A 15,787-nucleotide genomic window follows, 5' to 3' on the forward strand; every position below is an offset into this window, starting at 1 on the left:
TTTCAACTTTCAAGTCTCATTATTTAAGAAATACATTTCATAAGGCTATCGCTGTTGCCATAGACAGTGATTCCTCTGATGGACCTGTGCAAAGTAAATTGAAAACCTTCCATTAAGAACATTCAAGACCCACGGGAGAAGGTCAAAATATCAACATTAAAAGGAGTTTGGAAGAAGCTGACTGCAACACTCATAGATGACTTTGAGGGGTTCAAGGCTTCGGTGGAGGAAGTAACAGCAGATGTGCTGTAAATAGCAAGAGAACTAGAATGAGAAGTGGAATCTGATGATGGGACTGAAGTGCTACAATCCCATAATAAAACCAAGGAGGAGCTGCCTCCTGTGGATGAGCAAAGAAAGTGGTTTCCTGAGCTAGCATCTACTCCTGGTGAAGGTGCTGTGAAAATTGTTGAAATGACGACAAAGGATTTAGAATATTACATAAACTTAGTTGCTAAAGCAGCAGCAGGATTTTAGAGGACTGACTCCAATTTTGAAAGAAGCTCTACTGTGGATAAAATGCTATGAAACAGCACTGCATAGTACAAAGAAATCTTATGTGAAAGAAGAGTCAGTCGATGCAACAAACTTCATTGTCTTATTTTAAGAAATTGCCACAGGCATCCCAGCATCCCAACCTATAGCCACCACTACCCTGAGCAGTCAGCAACCATCAGCTCAAGCCAAGACCCTCCACCAGCAAAAAGATTACAACTCACAGAAGACTCAGACAATGGTTAGTATTTTTTAGCAATAAAGTGTTTTTTAATTAAGGTATGTACATTGTTTTTAATGATGACATGTGCAAAGAGCTGGAGATAGAAAACCGAAACGGAAGAGCATGCTCAGCTTTTCTCAAGCTGAAAGAACTAAGGAAAAATTCAAGCCTCAAGTTGAAATAGTGAAGGATTCTAAGGGGAAAATATTAAACGACACAGGAAGCATCAAAAGAAGATGGAAAGAATACACAGAGTCATTATACCAAAAAGAATAAGTTAATGTTCAACCATTTCAAAAGGTGGCATATGATCAGGAACCGATGGTACTGAAGGAAGAAGTCCAAGCTGCTCTGAAGGCACTGGCAAAAAACAAGGCTCCAGGAACTGACGGAATATCCATTGAGATGTTTCAACAAATGGATGAAGCGCTGGAGGTGCTCATTCATCTATGCCAAACAATATGGAAGACAGCTTCCTGGCCAACTGACTGGAAGAGATCCATATTTATGCCTATTCCCAAGAAAGGTGATCCAATTATAGAACAATATCACTAATATCACACGTAAGCAAAATTTTGCTGAAGATCACTCAAAAACAGCTGCAGCAGTATACCAACGGGTAACAGCCAAAAATGCAGGTTGGTTTCAGAAGAGGACGTGGAACCAGGGATATCATTGCTGATGTCAGATGGATCCTGGCTGAAAGCAGAGAATACCACAAGGATGTTTACCTGTGTTTTATTGACTATGCAAAGGCATTCTACTGTGTGGATCATAACAAATTATGGATAACATTGCAAAGAATAGGAATTCCAGAACACTTAACTGTGCTCACGAGGAACCTTTACATAGATAAAGAGGCAGTAGTTCGGACAGAACAAGGGGATACCGATTGGTTTAAAGTCAGGAAAGGTGTACGGCAGGGTTGTATCCTTTCACCATACGTATTCCATCTGTATGCTGAGCAAATAATCCAAGAAGCTGGACTCTATGAAGAACGGGACATCAGGATTGGAGGAAGACTCATTAACAACCTCAGTTATGCAGATATACAACCTTGCTTGCTGAAAGTGAAGAGGACTTGAAGCACTTACTAATGAAGATCAAAGACCACAGCCTTCAGTATGGATTGCACCTCAACATAAAGAAAACAAAAATCCTCACAACTGGACCAATGAGCAACATCATGATAAAAGGAGAAAAGACTGAAGTTGTCAAGGATTTCATCGTACTTGGACCCACAACCAATACCCATGGAAGCAGCAGTCAAGAAATCAAACAATGCATTGCATTGGGTAAATGTGCTGTAAAGGACCTCTTTAAAGTGTTGAAAAGCACTAAGGTGGGCCAGATCCAAGCCATGGTATTTTCAATCGCATCATATGCATGTGAAAGCTGGACAATGAATAAAGAAGACCGAAGAAGAACTGAAGCCTTTGAATTCTGGTGGTGGCGAAGAATACTGAATATACCATGGGCTGGCAAAAGAATGACCAAATCTGTCTTGGAAGAAGTACAACCAGAACGCTCCTTAAAAGCAAGGATGGCAAGACTGCATCTTACATACTTTGGACATGTTGTCAGGAGGGATTAGTCCCTGGAGAAGTACATCATGCTCGGCAGAGTACAGGGTCAGCGGAAAAGAGGAAGGCCCTCAGCAAGGTGGACTGATACAGTGGCTGCGACAATGAGCTCAAGCATAACAACAATTGTAAGGATGGCCAGGACCGGGCAGTGTTTCGTTCTGTTGTGTACAGCGTTGCGACAAGTCGGAACCGACTTGACGGCACCTAACAACAACAACATTGTTTTTTTGGACAATAATACTACTGCACACTTAGCAGAGTGTAAACATAACTTTTATATGCACTGGGAGACCAAAAGACGCCTTGGTGGTGCAGTGGTTAAGACTTTAGCTGCCAACCAAAAGGTCAGCAGTTGAAATCCACCAGCAGCTCCTTGGAAACCCTATGGGGCAGTTCTACTCTATCGTATAGGGTCACTATGAGTTGGACTCGACTTGACAGCAACTGGTTTGGTTTTGTGTGTGTGTGTGTGTGTTTAGGAAACCAACATACTTGTGTGACTAGCTTTATTGCGATATTCACTTTATTGCAGCGGTCTGGAACCGAACCTGCAATACCTCCAAGGTATGCCTGTATCAGAGCCGGTTTTACGAAGTATCCAAGGTATTATCATCCTGGACAAGAAAAATTGCTGGAAAGGATAGTATTTGGATAATTCAGTGGTTCTCAAATGCAGGCAGTTATGCCCCCCAGGAGACATTTGACAATGTGTGGAGATATTTGGCAACATGTGAAGACATTTTTAGTTGTCACACTAGGGGAAGCGGAAGGGTCAGAGTCTACTGTTATCAAAAGGGTAGAAGGCAAGAATGTAGCTAAACATTCTATAATGCACAGGACAGCCCCTACAACAAAGAATTATCAGTGCAAAATGTCAAAGTGATGATGTTGAGAAACCTTGACAATGATGAAATTTTAATATGAACAGCATTATATCAATGTTAAATTTCCTGAATTTGATAATTTTTCTGTGATTCCAGAAAACAATGACTTTGTTGCCAGGAAATACATATCAAAGTATTTAGGATATACGGCATGTCTCAACTTACCTGTAAATGATTCAGAAAAAAATAATATGTACATATGCATAGAGAAAGAATAAATGATAGAACGGGCAAAATGTTAACAGTTGGTGAATTTGGGTAAAGGACATACAGAAATTCTCTTTATTATTCTTGTAATTGAAGTCACATCAAAATAAAAAGTACTACCACTTCTGTAGCTGTCTATTAACTGGGCAACTCTCCCAGCATATATGTATACTATAGGAAATCAACTTTAACTCCTTTCCCAAAATAAATTACACTATCTTGAATCAAACAAAAAACCCACTGATAGTTGCAAATTTGACTAAGATAACGCAAGTAAGCTAAAAGGTATAATTTCTAACATGTGAATGGCATAGACAAAGCTAGAAATATATATAGAGATGTCTCCCAAGAACATGACATATTTTAGAACAGCACGGTAAGCATTATATATTTCAGGCTTTCAATACACACTGAGAACTACAATCATTTAGAAAGAATCACATAAGATCTGAACACAATCAGTAGAAAAGAACGTAGAGGCAGTCTCCGGATCACGAATGAGTTCTGTTCCTAAGTCTGTCTTTAAGTCAAATTTGTATTATGTAAGTTGGAATATTAGGTGCACTTCATATCTAATGTCAATTAAATGTTCATCTTAGTACACATCCTACGGTGTACCTTTCTATGCATTAAAAAAAAATTAAAGAAACACTTCCAGACACACTGAAACATCTTTAACATAATAATACAGTAATAATAATAATGTTTGGATGTGTGTCGAAAAGTAGCACCCGTTTGTTATTACAAACCACTGTATGCACCTTGAATTTTTTAAAACCATAGGTTTTGTCGGAATTGGTTTGTAATCACAGGTTGTTTGTAAGTTGAACGTTTATAACTCTCGGACTGCCTGAATAAGAAACAATACAAACGCATTTTTAAGAGTTAGATTTTTAGAAGTTTAACATTAGTTCCAAATTCGTGAACCTTATCACTCCTGTTTCTTGGCACTCATTATTCAACTAGAATTCAACAAATATACAGTAACAGCTTCACAAGTATCAACAGTAGTTTACTTTTCGAAAACAATAATTAAAAAATTTAAATCCAAGAAAAAATTTAGGGCACTTACAGATGTCTGGGACATACTTGACTGTTGTGTGACACTTCCGGTCGGGGAAGTAGATGGTCTTCCACTGGACAAACTTGCCTAAAATAAAAAGACCTTCATAATAATATGTCTATAAAAACCTGAAGTTAAAACCTTTCTGTAACTAGGATAACACAAAATCACAACTCAAAAGGTCCACATATGAACCAATTAATTTTATGGTCAACATGACTTAAGCTTTATTCAGACAGGTTTTAAGAAAAGAAAAAACTGGATGGTGAAAACAGAGGACCAAAAGGCTAATCTTATTAGCTGCACCTCATTTTTCAGGTTTCTGTGATCTCTGACGTGGAATCACCATCCCAACATTATGAAAAAGAAATTGGAGCTACATCAAGAGCCAGTAGGTTTCAGTTTCCTAACTCAGACCATGAACACAATGTTATTTAAAATTACACTACCAAGAAGAAGCAACAGCTGAGGATCTGCTAATAACAGAAATAAGCCTTTTTTCAGGGTCAGTCACTAGAGATTCTAGATGAATCTACTGAAAAGACTTAAAACTGAGTTTCACGGTTTTATTTAACTGACAGTATAATAATGAAGAAAATAATTTTTTAAATATTTAATCATAAAATCATCTTGTTATCAGTAGGAATAGTATCACTGGATTTTAGAAAGGTACACATACACATTTACAAGTAAAAAACTTCTGGAGGACGGCTATTGATCTCTACTCATCCAGAACAAAAGAGAAAAAAGGAAACCAAAGACTCAAAGAAGAAAGTAGTCTACAGGACTAACAGTCTGCACAAATCACAGCCTCCTCTATCCTGAGACCAGAAGAACTAGATGGTGCCCAGCTACTACTACTGGCTGTTCTGATCAGGGCCACAATTAGACGGATCCTGATAGAAGGCGAGAAAAATGCGGAACAGAACTCAAATTCTTAAAAAGTCCATACTTAATCAAACTGGTTGAGACTAAAGAACTCTCCGAAGACTATTGCCCTGAGATACTCTTTAAACTTGAAACCGAAATTACCCCTTGAGGTTACCTTTTAGCGAAATTAACAGATTGGCTCATAAAATAAAGACTGTCACCCACCAGTAATGAGCTGCTTTAAAAAATCATCTATATGAGACTATATGGTCAAAAATTACTCCAAAGCAAAGATGAGAAGGTAAGGGGGCAGGGAAACTAGAGTACTGGAAATGATACAACCAGAACTGAATGAGTAGGAATGATTAACACATTGTAAAAAATGTAACCAAGACCACTGAATAATTTGTGTAGAAACTGCTAAATGGGAACCTAATTTGCTGTGTAAACTTTCACCTTAAACTCAATGTTATTCTTAGAAAAAATTTTTTTTCTGGAGGAATACATATTAGATGGAGTCCCTGGGTGGTACAAACCATTAAGTGCATGACTACTAGCCAAAAGGTTGGCAGTTCAAACCCACCAGAGGCACTTCAGAAGAAAGGCCTGGCGATCTGCTTCTGAAAGATCACAGACTTGAAAACCCTACAGAGCAGTTCTACTGTGTATACGTGGGGCTGCCGTAAGTCAGAATCCACTCAATGGCAACTAAGAACACATATTAAACTGTTACAATGACCACCTTACAAAAGGGGGAAACAGCAGTGGGTGTGGAAAAGGAATACCTTTACTTTATTTGCCTCTTATAAACGATTTTATACTGTCTGATATTTTCAATGAACGTAAACTATTTATATAATAAAAAACCTACTTGTTTGTTGAAATGTAAATATCTCATGTAACCCTGACTATTCACTATGGTTCCTAGAATCTTATACGCAAAGCTATGCCACCAGCATAACATTTCTGCAGTGTAGTGGGACAGAAGCTAGCAATAGGGTAATTTACAAAACAATTTTTTTCCAAATTAACTTCTATCTGACAGCCTACTAATACATTTCCTTAAGGACAAATAATCACAGGATATCTGAGAACCCTGAAATCATATCCAATATCCACTCTCTCCGCACTTATCAACGTGATTAGGTTCCAAAGACCAGGCCGATATGCAAAATCGGCATTACGCAAAAATGGAGGATGACCACATCAGATCACAAAATGGAGGATGACAACATCATTATCTAACTGCCAAATTACATCATTATATACTGCCAAATCACTGAGAATCATGGCCTAGCAAAGTTAACACATATGCTTATCCATCAAAGCCAGCATTACTCTCAACTCACGCCTCAGTGTTTGTTACTGCCAAAATACATGGTTAACACAAAAAATAGCTGGATAGAATTTTTACTGTTGTCATAACGCAAAATATCAGATAATGAGATAATGAGGAGAAGATATATTTATTTTCAGTAATCATCTACATATAATCTAAGCTTTGAACTTCTAAGTTCTTAATTAATATTAGTCTCACCTGAACAGCTGCAAGGCTCTGAAGCTGGGAGCTGCTCAAATGCTGCTGCTGAAGAGCTGCAGTGTGCAGCATCAAGTGCTGCTGCTGAGCTGCATACATCTGCTGAAGGTACTGAGCAGCTGAGCTGGGGGGGCGATGCAATGCCTGTTGAATTACCTGTGACGAGCCAGTTGAACCAATGTCAAACCATAGTCTTAATCTTAACCATAAAATAAAGTATAAAAAAAGGCAGCAGTTTAAAATTTCACTACATTGGTAATATCCCATGTCATCAAGTTTATTAACATATTTCTCTCCTAGTTATATATCTCCAGGATGCATTAATAGCAATTATAAATAGTAATTACAAATACTAATGTAGATCAGGACTGTCCAATGTGGCAGCCACTATCCACATGCGTCTACTGAGCACTGAGCACTTAAAATGTGGCTAGAACAATTAAGGAACTGAATTTTGAATTTTATTGAGTTTTAATTAGTTTTAATTTTCACATAAACATGTAACCAGTAGCTGCTATACTGAACAATGCAGATACAGGTCTGTATTTAATTAACAGAAAAATGTTTCCAAATAAATCATCAGGTGAAAAAAGCAAGTATATAGAATAAGATCCATTTTTATATGAAAATATTTGAAAGTCTATTCAGGAAAACATTAACAGTCTACTGATAGGTGGCTGGATTAGAGGTGGTTTTTACCTTCTGGTTTGTACTTTTCTATAAATGTCTGAAAATCTTAAAATGAGTAGGTATTATATTAGCAATCATATAAAATCATAAAACTACTTCTTAATTACTAATTACTTTTTTTAAATGTTTTTATAGATTCTCAGATTCCTTGTTTCAATTGTTTCAACATGGAAACTATTGTTACTAAAGAAATATTCCTGAAAAAGTGCTAATCACTGTGAATATTTATTAGTAAAATGTAAAATGAGCCTAAAAAGTCAGGTATTCTAATAAGAGAGGAAAATTCTCTATCTGTCCGAAAGGAAGTCACACTACTCTAGTCCTCTGCAACCACATCTCAAAGTCCTATCATGCCCAACTAAGACTCTGAAACACACCACAAAACCCTAACCTTAGTATCAAACCAAAGAACCCCAGTAAGTTTTCAAAGATCTAAAGGAGTAATACAGCATACTAACCCTACTGTGTGAGAGTCTAAGTCAGGGCATCTTGAACCACAAAACCACGAATCCCTTTATCCAAATTCCAAGAAAAGTCTACTTCCTTGTGTTATTGTTTATTTTCACGCGTCCATAGCTCATTTCTCTATCCAACTACAAACTGCTAAACCTGCTATAAACTCCTGTCACAAAAATCAATGTAGGCTTTTGACTCCTCGTTGCAGAGGACTATAGGCCAGCATTAAGCGATTGAGAATTACAATAATAGGTCTTTTTGGTCAGATAAATCAATGTACGTTCTTCTAATTCCGTAACAAAATTCTAAAATCAAACTGAAATAACAATCTACTTGACACAAATTTTTGTCTGAGTGTAGTAATTTTTTCTGTTGTCAGCACAGTTTTCATTAGCATTCAACGCTCTATTCACAGGAATTGCTACTCTTTTTAAGTACAAGTAAGAGGTACAGTATGTTGTTCTTATTTTGCTCCTCTAAAGGAACAAGGAGGGCAGGGAAACTAGGGAATTCACAGGATTGAAAAAGAAGGTTGGAAGATTAAAAAACAACTTAGGTAATTCAATAAATATTAATTTGAATGCATTTTAGGGAAGCAATTCTATGATTTCAGAGGAACTAGTGTTAGCTCTATTTGTGAGCTACATCTATATCTATACCTATATATCTCCAGCAACACTTTATTTTTTACAAACACATCCAGCTTAAGGGGAAAAAAAAAACCTAGAAAACAAAATGGCATATTAAAATACCGCATCATCTATGTGCTCAAGGATCTGGACAATTTCCCCTATAGCTCTTATCTCAGAGAAAAGTGAAGGTCGTTAGAGGCACACTCTGCAGTTCAGCTTGAATTTCTGCTGAACTGGCTGGGTCTCCAACAGTTCTGAGTCCACCCTACAGTGACTTCAGAAAATTAGATCCCAAACCATAGAACAGTTAAATAGAATACTGACAGGCACTCTTGAAAGCAAGGGGTGGGGTTACAGAGGAGACAGGGAAGTTGTTTTCGGGGGGTACAGTGCAATTTTGAGGATTCCAGAGAAACCCAACGCAAAAACCCATTGCTGTCAAGTCAATTCCGACTCACAGCAACCCAACAGGGCACAGTAGAACTGCCTCATAGAGTTTCCAAGGAGTGGCTGGTGGATTCAAACTGCCGGCCTTTTGGTTAGCAGCCAACGCTTAACCACTGTGCTACCAGGGCCCCGATTCTAGAGAAAGCAAGTATAAAGGAAAAAGTAAGAACAGCTAAGGGTACAAACTCCGGAATCAGAGCATGTACTAGCTATGTGAGTTTGGAAAGTTATTCAGTCTATTTAAAAATCAATTTTCCCATCTATGAAAAGGAAATAATAGTATCTACTTCCTAGAAGTGTGGTGAGGATTAGTCCACGTAAAGCACTTATCAAATGCTTGGCACATAGCAATTATTCAATAAATATTACTATTATATATTAGGTATGTATAATGTACCCTGTACAATTCTAGATACTTCTCACTTAATCCTCGTAAGAACTAATGAAATAGGTGGTCTCATCCTCATTTTACAGTTGCCCATGACTCAAGGGAATTTTATGCCTCTCACCTAAAGTTCCATAGCTACTCCAATCCCAACAAAAGGCACAGCAGACTGTAATACCCAGACTCTTTATACAATACCATATTGCCTCAACCTCCATTATTATAAAGGTTAACTTAGTAAATTTTACTTTCTCAACTAAATGAAAAGCCTAAGACTTTTTCAAGTCAAATATTCCCTTCCCCTTCTGCGCCTAAGAGCTTTAGAATGGCTTCTCCTGCTTAAGGGTTCTCGGCCCCCAGGGATTAAAATGAACCTCTTAATGCATCCACAGGCCTAAGTAGATCTCTCTAAGCCTATTATTTAGGGTTCAAATATGTGTTCCTAAAACAGTCCAGAAAAACCTAGAGCCAACAAGCATGTTGGGGCTCTAGGGTGAATGTTCCCAGATCTTAGCAGCACCCTGACACCTTCTATTTATAAGTTTCCTGACACACAGTCTATAAACTACAGGCTGATTAACAGAAGCTTTCCAAAGAGTATAATTAGGAAGCCCTGGTGGCACAACGATTAAGTGCTCGGCTACTAACCAAAAGGTTCAAACCTACCCAGTGGCTCCATGGGAGAAAGACCTGGCGATCTGCTCCTATAAAGATTACAACCAAGAAAACCCTATGGGGCAGTTCTACTCTGTTGCATAGAGTTGCTACAAGTCAGAATCAAGTAAATGGCACCCAACAACAACAACAAACAGTAAGATTATTAAGTAATTTGTTGCTTGTTTCAAACATTAACAATGCTGTGCATGTGATATGAAACAATACATGCATCTGGCTTAAGCATAAAGTAATATGACATCCTAAATCTTAGCCTTAGGAGCCCTGGTGATGCAGAGATTAAGCACCTGGCTGCTAGTCAAAAGGTCAGCAGCTCAAATCTACCAGCCACTCTGTAGGAGAAAGATGTGGCAGACAGCTTCCATAAAGATTATAGCCCTGGAAACCCTATAGGGCAGTTCTACCCTGTCCTACAGGGTCACTATGACTTGGAATTGACTCAGTGGCAGCAGGGAGTCAGTGGGAAGTCTTAGCCTACCCGTCATTATAGCTTAAATACCTGCACAGCATGTCGGTCTGAGCCACTGTAGACAGATATCTGTGGTTGCTGCATTCGAGAAGAGGAAGTAGTGATGGTCGTGGTGGTAGTGCTACTGGTTGTTGTTGACACAGAAGATGTTCCAGGGTTTGGTTCACTATCCATAGTTGTACTGTGGTCCTTAAATCTGACAGATAACACAAAGGACTCGTATTGGTAAATGCATTACCTTATGAGCTTTACGGAATATTTAACTATCTCAAAGAAAAATCAGCAATACTCTAAATTTCTAATAAGGCCCTCATAAAACACAGATGGCCCACAGCCAACACAAACACTTAGAAGGAAAAAGCACTTCACATATATATAGCACATATAATAGTTAATACCTAAAAAATATGAATTCAAATGATTCAGAGCATATAACTCAGAGAAAGCCTGGCCTAAAGTTGATCCTGAAGCACTTACTGATGAAGATCAAAAACTACAGCATTCATCAGTATGGATTACACCTCAACATAAAGAAAACCAAAAACCTCACAGCTGGACCAATAAGCAACATCATGACAAAGAAAATATTAAAGCTGTCAAGGATTTCATTTTACTTGCATCCACAATCAACGCCTGTGGAAGGAGCAGTCGAGAAATCAAATGACATACTGCATTGGACAAAACTGCTGCAAAAGGCCTCTCGAAAGTGTTCAAAAGCAAAGATGTAGCCTTGAGGACTAAGGTGCACCTGACCCAAGCCATGGTATTTTCAATCGCCTCATATACATGCAAAACCTGGAAAATGAATAGGGAAGATCAAGGAGAAATGAATCATCTGCATCATGGCGTTGGCAAAGAATACTGAATGGACTGCCAGAAGAACCAACAAATGTGTCTCAGAAGAAGTACAGCCAGAACGCTCCTTAGAAGCGAAGGTAGTGAGACTCTGTCTCACTTACTTTGGACATGTTATCAGGAGGGACCAGTCCCTGGAGAAGGGTATCATGCTTGGTAAAGTAGAGGGTTGGCGAAAGAGAGGAAAACCCTCAACGAGAGGGACTGACAAAGTGGCTGCAACGATGGGCTCAAGCATAGCAAAGGCTGTGAGGACGGCACAGGACCAGGTAGTGTTCCCTTCTGTTGTACTGAGGGCCGCTATGAGTCAGAACCAATTCAATGGCACCTAACAACAACAATAAAGTTTATCTTGGCATTATTGAAAGAAGATGAAGATTTTAAAGCCATAATAGATGATAAAAGAATATTAAAATACCTAGGAAAATTAAAATTTACATTAGGGTACGATAAACATTTCTTTACATTTTTTGACCATACTAATTATGCACTGAAGCCCTGCTGGCATAGTGATTAGGTAATACAGCTGTTAGCCAAAAGGTCGGCAGTTAGAATCCACCAGCCACTCCTTGAAAACCCTATGGAGCAGTTCTACTTTGTCCTATAGGGTCACTAAGGGTCAGAATTGACTCAACAGCAATGATTACCTTACCTTAATTACAAATTAAAATAATTCTTAGCTATATTAATGTAGAATGCCTATGGATTTGTATTAACTAGCTTAGTTTTGGTTACCACATATATTTTGCTTGAAAATAAGTTCTATATTTTTATTAATTCCCACTGGCTTTTCCGCTAACTAGTCTATAACACTGTCCTTATTATGCCTAATAATTCTGAGTTATACTTATAAGCACATTACTCTAGGGGAAATAGAGAAGCAGATGACAGCAACTTCTCACATCCTTCCAAAATCTCTTTATAAAGAATTCCTCCATAACTAGACTAAACCAAAAGCTAAGAAGTTTCCTAAACACAACCAAACACTTCTAGGGACAGAGTAGCAGGGGTGGGGGTCTGGAGACCATAGTTTCAGGGGACATCTAGGTCAACTGGCATAACAAAGTTTATAAAGAAAATGTTCTGCATCCCATTCTGGTGAATGGCATTGGGGGTCTTAAAAGCTTGCAAGCAGCCATCTAAGATGCATCAATTGGTCCCAGCTCACCTAGAGCAAACGAGAACGAAGAACACCAAAGACACAAGGAAAACGCTAGCTCAAGAGACAATAAGGGCCACGTAAACCAGGGATTCCAAAAGCTTGAGACCAGAAGAACTAGATGGTGCCCAGCTACCACCAATGACCTGTCTGGCAGGAAACACAACAGAGAGTCCCTGACAGCAGGAGAAAAGCGTGGTTCAGAACTCAAATCCACGTAAAAAGACCAGACTTAATGGTCCGACCAAGACTAGAGGAACCCCAGAAGACACGGCCCCCAGACTCTCTGTTAACTCAGAACTAAAACCATTTCCGAAGCCAACTCTCCAGAGAAAGATTAGACTGGACTGTAAAATACACTTGTGGAGAGTGCACTTTTTAGTTCAAATAGATACACAAGACTAAATGGGCAGCTCCTGTCCAAAGGTGGAATGAGAAGGCAGAAAGGGATAAGAGCTGGCTGAATGGAAAAGGGAAATGGCGGGGTGGGAAGGGGGAGTGTGCTGTCACATTATAGGGATTGTAACTAGGGTCACATAACAATAAGTTTATAAATTTATGTATGAGAAATTAACTTGAGCTGTAAACTTACACCTAAAGCACAATTAAAAAAAAAAATTGCTCCAAATTCTGAAACAGCATTATGTCACCTTCCTCATGTATAGAGAGTAAAGTGTATTTTTCTATTAGTCTTTCTGATTTTTTTTTCCCCTCCAATGTTACTATCTCACTTCACTTGTGTTGTGGTAAAAACTTCTGTTAAATACAGAATTTAGTAAACCCAAACACTTTAAGTCAATTCTGAAGGCCCCAATATTGTTAGATATTAGAACTACAACAGTTTTCGTAGGGTTTGAAATGCACCACAATGGTAAAAAGCCAACTTGAGATAATACTGCTTTTATCTGCCTCTTCTTATCAGTCTTCTGAGAAACAAAATCTGACCCACCTCACATTAGCAGCACTGACAAGAATGTAACAATAACGCTTTCTATTTCTAAAAAGACAAAGGAATTTGGCACTAATTCTGTATGCACACTACGCCCATATTGTTTCCTTTTATGCACAAATTTTTTGTGGTTTATATCATGTATGTAAAAAGTATTCATATGCTCTTAAAGAAATCAATGTAAAAATTCTCTATTTAATAAGGGGAAAAGTGAATGGAAAAATGGAGGAATGTGGAGGGGGAGGCTGGGGGCTGATTCTTCATTTAACTTTTTTAATTGATAAATTACTTATATATCTTTGTCTAGTATATTTTCCCATAGTTTTTCAAACTGCCTCCCAATCATCAAATCACAGTATCATACGGTAATTGTTCAACATCATACAGAATTAGTGGTAGATAAGGCAAACTTTTTACCAAGCTACTGCCTGTCGTAACACTTCTGAACCATAATACTAGTTATATTCAACGAACCCAGAAAACCCCAGCTTAAAATTCTGGTCCTTCTGGAGTGCTGATCTGTTCAACCATGCCCTCAAACCCAAAGCCTACGGTAAGCAGTTCTCACTACTAACCAAAAATGGTCAGAGAATCCAAATTTTAGGCACAAAACGAAACATCGGTGAGTCGAACTGACCAAATCATCACATTGCATTTGGAGGCCTGGCACAAAAGAGAAATTTTGGTTAACTGCACCTTCTATGCATAGTAATGCCTGCAAAACACAGCCAGCAGCTCTGGTGCAAAAGAGGCCTACCCAGGAAACAGTAAGTTTTCGAGTCTCTAACTAAGCATACCATCACACCGCCACATAAGAATGTGGCCCTCTAGGGAGACACCAACACTGCAGCCACAGACCTAAGGGAAAGATCTTTCCTTCCAGGATTTTTCCGCCTCACCATACCCCAGCAACCCCCGCCGCTCGAAGGCCCGCGCTGGGACACCTCCTCCACGCCTCCCGGGGGAGGGCGGTGGGCAGCCCTACGTCTCCGGTTCTCCTGCCGAGGAGAGCAGGGTGGCGCCGGGGCGGGAAGACCAGGAGCGCGAAAGAGGCCTGGCAGTGCCCGCCCTGCCCTGCGGCCCCCGGCCGGGGCAGCCGCGATGAGGTTGCCCGCCGGGCCCCTTGCAGGGATGACAGCGCCTGAGGCGCCTACCTGGGATCATCTCCCGGGTCCCAGGGATGACCCTGCACGCAGGGCCGCACCGATCCGGGATCAGTCAGCGGAAAGGGCGCTCCCGCCTGGAGGATAACTGAACCCTTACAGGACGCCTCCGCCCCCCAACACGGGCCAAGCAGGCTCCTCCACGATAAGGAGGCTCTCGGGTCTCCCTTTACCCCGCACTGCCCGCGAAAGAGCCCTGAGACCTCCCCGTGAGGGACGTGTCGCTGCCCCCTCTCGCCCCACGGCTACGACATCAGTCACCAGCAAGTCACTCACTCCGCTTCCGCCATCTTCTCTCCTCCATCACTAACACGGGCTGCGCATGCGCCCCCTCAACGGCGGAGGGGCGGGGTCGGCTCAGCGAAGGGCCTCGGAGGTCACATGGGGTCCTCAGTTTCCAATCTCTTTCCCAACTCACGGCTTGCTGGCTCAGGGATGCGACCGGGTTTCCCCGATTTAGCTACGTTTCTCCATTTCAACTCCTTGCTTTCCGGTGTCCACGGGCTTCTTCTTGGTTGGGGGGAGGATCTGTAAACAAGATATGAAAAGTTCTGCTTAAACTGTTAAATTAAAAAAATTTTTTTTCAATTAAAAATTTGAAGAATATCGAAAATATACCAAAATCTTTGCAAACTGCAGAGAAGATGCTACGAGGATTGGAAGCGAGGCCACAGAGAGATAGGCAGCGCCTTAGTGGCTGCAGGGCTGGTTGGGATATATTGGAATGGGGGGGCCTCTCTGGGCTTTGAAAGGTAGTGGTTCAAATGCCGGTAACGTGGATGGTTAAGGAATCATCCTGATTAACCTAGGGATATTACTTATGCTTTCAACATCAATTAACTGAACGATTAAGTCAAGATGGCAACTTGAATACTTTAGGGACCCATCAGGAAAAGCCACCAGTCTGCTACCTGATGTGGCTTAAAAAAACTAATTACACTGAGGCTGGATGAGGCAACATATAAAAAAAAGATGAGTAAAAGGAGCCCCTGTCTTCCAAGTGTAATCTGGAGGGGAGTGTATTTTATAGAAATTTGTACAG

At 39.9% G+C, this 15,787-nt stretch overlaps 1 protein-coding gene across 12 annotated transcripts in view; it reads right to left on the reverse strand.

The window, feature by feature from the left end:
* The window catches only part of PHC3 (polyhomeotic homolog 3), a 96,574-nt gene extending 81,391 nt beyond the window's left edge, over window positions 1-15,183 (reverse strand). For 2 of the 12 annotated variants that reach the window (XR_010319126.1, XM_064275457.1), the window contains exons 1-4: window positions 15,022-15,155; window positions 10,650-10,815; window positions 6,866-7,021; window positions 4,468-4,545 (exon numbers count right to left, since the gene is read on the reverse strand). Coding sequence is in view for 10 of the 12 variants with exons in the window: in XM_064275457.1 (XP_064131527.1) it covers window positions 4,468-4,545; window positions 6,866-7,021; window positions 10,650-10,815; window positions 15,022-15,035 (414 nt within the window). In the remaining 2 variants the exon portion in view is untranslated. Of the gene's footprint in view, window positions 1-4,467; window positions 4,546-6,865; window positions 7,022-10,649; window positions 10,816-14,157; window positions 14,246-14,736; window positions 14,997-15,021 lie in introns of those variants that run through there. The other 10 variants (XM_064275454.1, XM_064275459.1, XM_064275451.1 and 7 more) reach the window with 9 other exon arrangements.
* Between the last annotated feature and the right edge of the window lie 604 nt (window positions 15,184-15,787).

Source organism: Loxodonta africana, chromosome 23, assembly GCF_030014295.1.
Source record: "Loxodonta africana isolate mLoxAfr1 chromosome 23, mLoxAfr1.hap2, whole genome shotgun sequence".
In the NCBI taxonomy this organism is placed as follows: domain Eukaryota; kingdom Metazoa; phylum Chordata; class Mammalia; order Proboscidea; family Elephantidae; genus Loxodonta; species Loxodonta africana.